This window comes from Otolemur garnettii, unplaced genomic scaffold (genome assembly GCF_000181295.1).
Source record: "Otolemur garnettii isolate 467f Iridium unplaced genomic scaffold, OtoGar3 scaffold00105, whole genome shotgun sequence".
NCBI classification, from domain to species: domain Eukaryota; kingdom Metazoa; phylum Chordata; class Mammalia; order Primates; family Galagidae; genus Otolemur; species Otolemur garnettii.
This window is the reverse complement of record NW_003852500.1, coordinates 701,741-709,971: the sequence shown is the minus strand read 5'-3', so window position 1 is coordinate 709,971 and position 8,231 is coordinate 701,741. Positions and strand designations below refer to the sequence as shown.

Here is an 8,231-nt window from a genome sequence, read left to right as displayed (position 1 = left end):
TTTGAGCCCAGGAGTTGGAGGTTGCTGTGAGCTGTGATGCCACGGTACTCTACCCAGGGGGACAGCTTGAGGCCCTGTCTCAAAAAAAAAGTATAAAAACTGAGGCAAGAGGATCCCTTGACCCAAAGAGTTGGAGGTTGCTGTGAACATGATGCCACGGCACTCTACCCAGGGTGACAGCTTGAGACTCTGTCTCAAAAAAAAATATAGCTGGGTGTTGAGCTGGACGCCTGTAGTCCCAGTTACTCAGGCTCAGACAAGAGAATTGCTTGAGCCCAAGAGTTTGAGGTTGCTGTGAGCTATAATGCCTCAGCACTCTACTGAGGGTGACGAAATGAGACTCTTGTCTCAAAAAAAAGAAAAAGTAAAAAGTATTAGCCAGGCATAAATAGTCATGTGCATCTGTATAGTCTAAGCTACTCAGGAGGTTGAGGCGGAAGGATGACTCGAGCCCAAGAATTTGAGGTTTCTGTCAGTTGTGATCATGCCACTGCACTACATCCAGCCTGTGCAGCAGAGTGAGACCCTGTCTCTTAAAAATTCTTTTTTAGGCTTAGCACCTGTAGCTCAAGTGGCTAGGGCACCAGCCACGTACACCAGAGCTGGTGGGTTTGAATCCAGCCAGGCCCGCCAAACAATGATATAACTACAGCCAAAAAATAGCCAGGCGTTTTGGCAGGCGCCTGTAGTCCCAGCTACTTGGGAGGCTAAGGTAAGAGAATTGCTTAAGCCCAAGAGTTTGAGGTTGCCACAGAGCCTTAAGCTATCCTCTTGGGTAGAATGCCATGGCATCACAGCTCACAGCAACTTTCAACTCCTGGGCTCAAGCGAGTCTCCTGCCTCAGCCTCCCAAGTAGCTGGGACCACAGGCGCCCGCCACAATGCCTGGCTATTTTTTGGTTGCAGCCGTCATTGTTGTTTTGGCAGGCTTGGGCTGGATTCGAACCTGCCACCTTAGGTGTATGTGGCTGGTGCCTTAGCCACTTGAGCCATAGGCACCGAGCCTGGCTATTTTTAGAGACAGTGTCTCGCTATTGCTCAGGCTGGTCCAAACCCTGAGCTCAGGCAGTCCACCTGCATTGGCCTACCAGAGTGCTAGGATTACAGGCGTGAGCCATCTAGCCTGACCTAATTTTTAAATTTAAATTAAAAAAGATACAAAGTGCTAAATAAAATTTTAGTATCAATTTGCTATTGATTCATACATATAATACATTATAAGTAGGGCTTATTTCTGGAATGCAAGAATGGTTCAATAAGATATCTAATTCTAGGCCAGGTGAGGTGGTTCCTGCTTGTAATCCTAGTACTCTGGGTGGGTGGTTTGCCTGAGCTCACAAATTAGAGACCAGCCTGAGCCAGAGTGAGACCCCCATCTCTACTAAAAAAGAAAAAACTAGCTAGATGTGGTAGGCACTTGTAGTCCCAGCATTCAGGAGGCTGAGGCAAGAGGATCACTTGAACCCAAGAGACTGAGGTGTTGTGAGTTATCATGATGCAACAGTACTATCTCAGGGTAACATTATCTCAAAAAAAAAAAAAAGGTAGAAAGGAACTTAGTATTTGTTAAAATTGGTACAGATCCCTTATCTGAAATGTTAGAAGCAGATGTTTATGAATTAATTTTTGTGTTTCTGAAAAACAATATAGTATATAAATACTAACCTCCCTGGCAGGATCTGGAAAAGAGCCTTATTGTTGAATCAGTAATTCTTCCAGTGACTTTTATAAGTAGAGTAAAAATGTCATACAAATGTAATGTCATTCCATTTTTTGCCAACAAATGACTTTCTTGGGGAGGGCTTTAGTTTTCTAGAGCCTTTGGATTTCAGATTTATAGATAAAGGATTGTAGAGCGCTAAATGCCAATTCAGTAGGAAAACAATGGTTTATTTTATAAATTTCTCAAAAGGAAAGTTGGATTCTCTTACTTCATACCATGAACAGGTTGAGTATCCTCCTCTGAAAATTCAAAGTCCAAAATCCTCCAAATTGAAGCATTACAAAGGTTTTGGATTTTTGCATTAGGGATGCCCAACTGGTATCGTGCAAATATTCTGAAATCCAAAACCCAAACACTTCTGCCACCAAGTATTTTGGATATTAAATGTCAATCAGTATTAAATTCCAGAAAATTTTAATATGAAAAGTCAGTATCTGAAAATATTTAGATTATTTGTTTACCCTGAGGTTAAAGGAGGCCTTCCTGAGCAAGTCAGGAAACCCAGAGGCCAGAAAGGAGTTGACCTCACAGAAACACTATGCAAGTAGCCCACCTGTATATCAGAGTCTTTTAAGAGTTCTTGGTTGGGGGTGGTGTCTGTGGCTCAGTGAGTAGGGCACCTGCCCCATATATTGAGGGTGATGGGTTCAAACCCAGCCCCAGCCAAACTGCAACAAAAAAATAGCTGGACATTGTGGTGGGCACCTGTAGTCCCACCTACTCGGGAGGATAAGGCAAGAGAATCACCTAAGCCCAAGAGCTGTGATGCCACAGCACTCCAGCAAGGGTGACAAAGTGAGACTCTGTCTCTAAAAAAAAAAAAAGAGTTCTTGGTTGGCAGGGAAATGCCAGGGAGGCAGCATATATTCTTTACTCTTTCATCCACAGTAAAAATACCCAACAGTGATAACATTCAGTGCTGATGGGCAGGCAGGAGGACCAGTTCATTGCAGGTAGAGGAAGCATGACCTGCAATATTTTGCTGAGTTATTGGGCACTTCACTTCACCTGTCTAGTTATAATTAAAAGCACCTACATAGGAATACATAAGCTTATTCTGGTGTTTGGTTATTGTAGCCAAAATCTGGAAACAGTATAAATGTGCTTCAGTTGGAAAGAATTTGTAGCATGTCCATCTGGACATCTAGAAGAGACTATGTTAACAAGTGAAAAAGTTGCCAAGAAACAGGTCCGCAGTATTATCTTTTTTTTTTTTTTTTTTTTAAAGAGACAGAGTCTCACTTTATCGCTCTCAGTAGAGTGCCATGGCATCACAGCTCCCAGCAACCTCCAACACCTGGGGTAAGGCGATTCTTTTGCCTCCCAAGTAGCTGGGACTACAGGTGCCCGCCATAACACCCGGCTATTTTTGTTGCAGTTTGGCTGGGGCCAAGTTCGAACCCGCCACCCTCAGTATATGGGGCCAGTGCCCTACCCACTGAGCCACAGGCATTGCCCTGCAGTACTATCTTAATTGTGTGTCTTTAACTTGTCATAACGGCTCAGCCCCTGTGGCTCAAGCGGCTAAGGTGCCAACCACATACACCTAAGGTGGCGGGTTCGAATCCAGCCCGGACCCACCAAACGATGGCTGCAACCAAAAAATAGCCGGGCATTGTGACGGGCGCCTGTGGTCCCAGCTACTTGGGAGGCTGAGGCAGTAGACTCACTTGAGCCCAGGAGTTGGAGGTTGCTGTGAGCAGTGAAGCCATGGCACTCTACCCAGGGGGACAGCTTGAGGCTCTGTCTCAAAAAAAAAACTTGTCATAGCATTCATGAGGTCTATTAATATTTTCTCCTAGTCATAGAAGAAAATGTGTAAAAATAAAAGAAGGGGAAAAAAAAAAGAAAAAAGAAAAGAAGGTAAAAAAAAGGGAATCAAGAACTAAGTGAGATTGCTTTCTGAAATGTGTAAATGGAGTCGGTTGGGGGCTCAATAGTGTTCCTGGCAATCAGCTCTCCCACCTCAGCAAAAATAGCTTTATCACCCTCTCTGCTTATGACTTTGTAATGATGAAAGTCAGATTTACCTATACTCCTATCAACAAGGAAACAACCCAGCATGTTGGTATAAATCCTTCCAGCCAAAATGGCTGTGGCACACTATACAGTCTGCCTTCATCACATACCTTTCTTTCTTACTATGCCAGTGGAGAGATGACTCTGATTTTAAGGGTTTCATGGTGTTTTTTGTTTCTTTTTGAGACAGAGTCTCACATTGTCACCCCCAGTAGAGTACCTTGGTGTCATAGCTTACAGTAACTTCACACTCTTGGGCTTAAGTGATTCTCTTGCCTCAAACTCCAAAGTAGCTGGGACAACAGGCACCCACCACACCACCTGGCTATTTTTAGAGGCCTGGTCTCAAACCTGTGAGCTCATGCAATCCACCTGCCCTGGCCTCCCAGAGTGCTGAATGTACGATTTGTTTAACCACTACTCCACTAAAGAACATTTAGTAGGTGCTTTCCACTTTTCACCATTATACTCAGTGAGCATGGTCCTGGGAAGGACTTACTAAGACATATTTTTATTTTTAATAACATTCTATCAAACTGCTTTCCAAAAACTAAGTAAACAGTTGGCCCAGTCCAGGGCAGTGTCTCAGGCCTGTAATCCCAGCACTTTGGGAGATGGAAGCAGGTAGACTTCTTGAGCTCAGGAGTTCAAGAGTGAGACCCAGTTTCTACTAAAAATAGAAAAACTAGCTGGGGCCTTGTGTTGGGTGCCTGTAGTCTCAGCTACTCCCTAATCAGGAGGCTGAAGCAAGAGAATCACTTGATCCCAGGAGTTTGAGGTCACTGTTGAGTCCTGAAGCAGGGCACTCTAGCCTGAGGCAATAGTTAGACTCTTGTCTCAAAATAAAAACAAAATAGTTGACCCACCAGCAGAGAAATGTAAGATTCATCATCCTTGGAATCCTGTGGGTTAAGAGGACATACATTAATAGCTGGGCATTGTGGCGAGCACCTGTAGTTCCAGCTACTCCGGAAGCTGAGGCAAGAGAATCGCCTAAGCCCAGGAGTTGGAGGTTGCTGTGAGCTGTGACACCACAGCGCTCTACTGAGGGTGATTAAGTGAGACTGTGTCAAAAAAAAAAAAAAGTGGACGTATATTATTTAAATATACCATCAGACATTTGCATTCCTGTTTTCACATCTTCCTTCTTCTTGATCCCAAAGTGCTCCCTGTATATTAGGGCAGTTGGCTCCTTATTGTGGGTTGCACATTGGGCTTTAGTAGGTTTAATTGTTAATTCTTTATGGTTTTTATGTAAGCAAATTAGAATCCCTGCAATACTACTGTGTATGTAAGTATGGTGTGGAAGGGTTGGGCATTTGCACAAAGATTAGATCAGGTCATGTTTTCCTTCATTGGCGAGGCTGAGCCCCTGGTGGAAGTGCAGAGGTGTACCCAGCAGTCTCTCCAGCCTCTTCTGCCCTGTCCGCAGCTCATGATGGAGCAGTCCAAAAAGTCCTCGCTCATGGTGGCCCGCAGTATCCTGAACAACAAACTCATCAGTAAGAAGCTGGAACGCTACCTGAAGGTGAGACACCTCAGCTGTCCTGCCACCAGCCTCATCACACATATCTTCCCACCTTTCAGTGTGTTCCTCCCCTCAGGGCGAGAACCCTTTCATAGACAGCCCGGAGGAAGAGAAGGAGCAGGAGGAAGCGGAGGGCGGTGTCCTGGACGAGGGGATGCAGGCCGAAGCGGCAGGAGTCGAGGGCGCGGAAGGCACTCTGGTGCACCCCCCAGTGCCCCCAGAACCGGCACCCGGGGTCACATCGCCACCGCCGCCGCCACCCCCGGAGGAGGAGAATGCAGTGCCCCTGCTGGGAGGGGCGCTGGAGCGCCAGATCCGCGGCATCCCGGGCCTGGACGTGGAGGCCGACGACGACGAGGAGGAGGAAGGCGGTGGGGGCGCCCCCTGACCCGGGCCTGGGGCAGGAGGAGCCCATGTGGCAGAGGCTGGAAACCGAACCTAATAAAAGTTCTCACCCCACCTCCTCATTTGTCTGATCTGCGTGCGGCCGGAGGTTGAGGGGCGACGATAGGGCGAGCATGCCAGCGAAAGTGCGCGCCTGCGCACGGGCTGGGCCCCAAAACACCGGGGCTAGATCACAATTCCCTAGATGCGGCACACGCCGCCCCAGAGCAACCCGAAAGGCTAGCTGGGAGGCCCGGGGGCGGGTTCTTCGTCCCGGCCAGCTAATGGTAGCGCGCGGAAGTAGTGACGCGCGCGTCTAGTCTTCCAGTAGCGAACGGCGGAAGGTGCGTTGAACGCATGCGTCCTGTGGCAGCCTAGAAAAGAAGCTGCTGGCGGGCCGCGTCGGAGACATGGAGCAAGGTTACGGAGGTTTGTGTCCGCTGTTTGACTCTGGAAAGGGCGGGAAGGACCTGTACGAGTGGTACAGCCCCTCTAGGGAGAGGGCTGCAGACCCGGGCCTTCATCCTGAGCGCGGTTGCCTCAGGCCGGCCCTGCGGAGAGACGGCCGTGGCACGCGCGCGCCGCTTATTGGGCCTTGGTACCGTCGTTCCCCCGGCGCGCCTGCGGATTGGCCGGCAGAGCTGGAGGAGGCGGGTGGACACTGCGGCGGGCTTCAGGGGGCTGTTTCGACCTTCTGAGCCGTTTTTGCCCTGCAGCCCTGGCTGGGCCAGTCTCGGCCCGGGTGATTCTGGCGCTCGGTCTTGTCTTCCTCTTCCGAAGACGCCACAAGATGGCGGCGCCGGTGGGCGGAGCTACGGCATGGGATCATGGAGTCTGGCCCAGGTCTTTGGGGCTTGGGCAGGAGGCCGACTGCAGGACCCTCCTCTCTCTAGGCTGCCGGGTCTTTGTGGTTCGGCGAGGCCTCTGCCGGGCTCCGATGGCCCGTGTAGCCTGTCTCAGAAGCCGTTTGAGCTGCGCGGTGTCGGACCCCCGAGTCCTGCTTTAGCGCGGGTGGAAGCCAGCTCCGGGATTAGCCTCTTTGGGCGCCATCTGTGTGCCCCGCGCGTGGTGGCACAGATTGCGCGTAGAAGACGACATTGAGAGACAAATGCAGAGTATTTCCTTGTGTAAAGCTGGAAACCTGTTGTGCCTTAGGCCTAGTGACAGATCGGCCGTTTTCCTTTAGATAGTCATTAGTGGTGGCCCAGAGGAGCCAACGGGTTGCGTGGGAGGGGACGTGCCCTTTATCAACTTGGCTTCAGTGCCTACTTAAAGTAGGACAGAGCTTTTCGAGCTGAGCTACCTGCTGGCAGCCTTTAGAAGTAGAGCCTCCTAGGAGGCCTTTGCTCTGTGCTGGGAACCGAGTTTATTCAGAGAGGACAGTTGGAACATGCCGGATGGGGCTTCTCCGGGTGTAGAGAAGCTGCTCATCCGATGATCCTGGACGCAGTACCTAGGGAAGACTCAGATTTCGAACGGTAGCTGGGTAGCAAGGTCCTAACAGCAGAAATTGCAGAAACATCATTTGTAGTGTACTTTGGGTGTCTTCTGGGTCCTAGAGGAGGCTCAACCTGGCTCTCCTGGCCTTTAGCAGTCTGGATCCTGCCATTCTTGCCTCTCATCAGATCTTTCTGCAGGTACTGTGTCCTTTTTTATGCCCATGGTTTGGGGAGGTTCTCCGTATCCCCAAAACCTTTCACACAAAGTGAAGATACTGCAGCCTCTGATTTATTTCTGTCTTTGGGGGTTTTGAGATTAAGCAGATAGTGTATGCCATGTAGACCAGAGCCTTACAGGGAAGTGGGGCTGTGATGTCGGTCATTTGCTGTTAAAATATACCTTCTGCTTTTCTGCTATGGATGTGGAAGCCTAAGTAGTGTGACAGGGAGGGGAGGGCAAAAAACATGGATCAAGTTCCCTAACCTTGAGCTTTGTCCTTGAATGACATTGGGGACAATGGTATTATTATCATTATTGTGTGTTGCCAGTCAGTCAGTGGTGGGAATTTTTCTGGTAAGGGAGATAAGAATATATTCTTGCAGGCTTGGCTCCTGTAGCTCAGGGGCTAGGGGGCTGGCTGTTGGGTTTGAACATGGCCTGGGCCTGCCAAACAGCAATGACAACTATAACAAAAAAAATAGCTGTGTGTTGTGGCAGCCGCCTGTAGTCCCAGCTGCTTGGGAGGCTGAGACAGGAGAATTGCTTAAGCCCAAGAGTTTGAGGTTTCTGTGAGCTGTGATGCCATGGCACTCTACCAAGGGTGACATAGTGAGACTCTGTCTCAAAAACAAAAAAAAGAACACATTGTTGCTTAATCAAGGTCAAATCATTTGACAGGCAGGGGTGGCCACCTGTGCCCAGCTCTGTGTTGGGATCCAGGAACACAGAAATAAAGAGAACATAGTCTCATCCTCCTACCTGGAGGAGCCAGACAGATGCTGTCTCTGTAGGGGGGAATTTTTTTTTTTTTTTTTTTTTGAGATGAGTCTCAAGCTGTCAGCTTACAGCAATCTCCAACTCTGGGGCTCTAGCGATTCTCTTGCCTCCGTTTTTCTATTCCTTTTTTTTTTTTTTTTT

General features: G+C 48.7%; 2 protein-coding genes across 6 annotated transcripts in view; both read left to right on the top strand.

Annotated features, from left to right (window-relative positions):
- The window catches only part of AKAP8L (A-kinase anchoring protein 8 like), a 43,703-nt gene extending 37,894 nt beyond the window's left edge, over positions 1-5,809 (top strand). For 2 of the 3 annotated variants that reach the window (XM_012809428.2, XM_012809429.2), the window contains one exon: positions 5,175-5,809. In XM_012809428.2, coding sequence (XP_012664882.1) covers positions 5,175-5,768 — 594 coding nt within the window. In that variant the 3' untranslated portion in view covers positions 5,769-5,809. The remainder of the gene's footprint in view (positions 1-5,174) is intronic. The other variant, XM_003796508.3, reaches the window with a different exon arrangement.
- A 187-nt stretch (positions 5,810-5,996) lies between these two features.
- The window catches only part of AKAP8 (A-kinase anchoring protein 8), a 23,843-nt gene continuing 21,608 nt past the window's right edge, over positions 5,997-8,231 (top strand). For 2 of the 3 annotated variants that reach the window (XM_023517190.1, XM_003796613.3), the window contains exon 1: positions 5,997-6,083. In XM_023517190.1, coding sequence (XP_023372958.1) covers positions 6,065-6,083 — 19 coding nt within the window. In that variant the 5' untranslated portion in view covers positions 5,997-6,064. Of the gene's footprint in view, positions 6,084-6,128; positions 7,292-8,231 lie in introns of those variants that run through there. The other variant, XM_023517191.1, reaches the window with a different exon arrangement.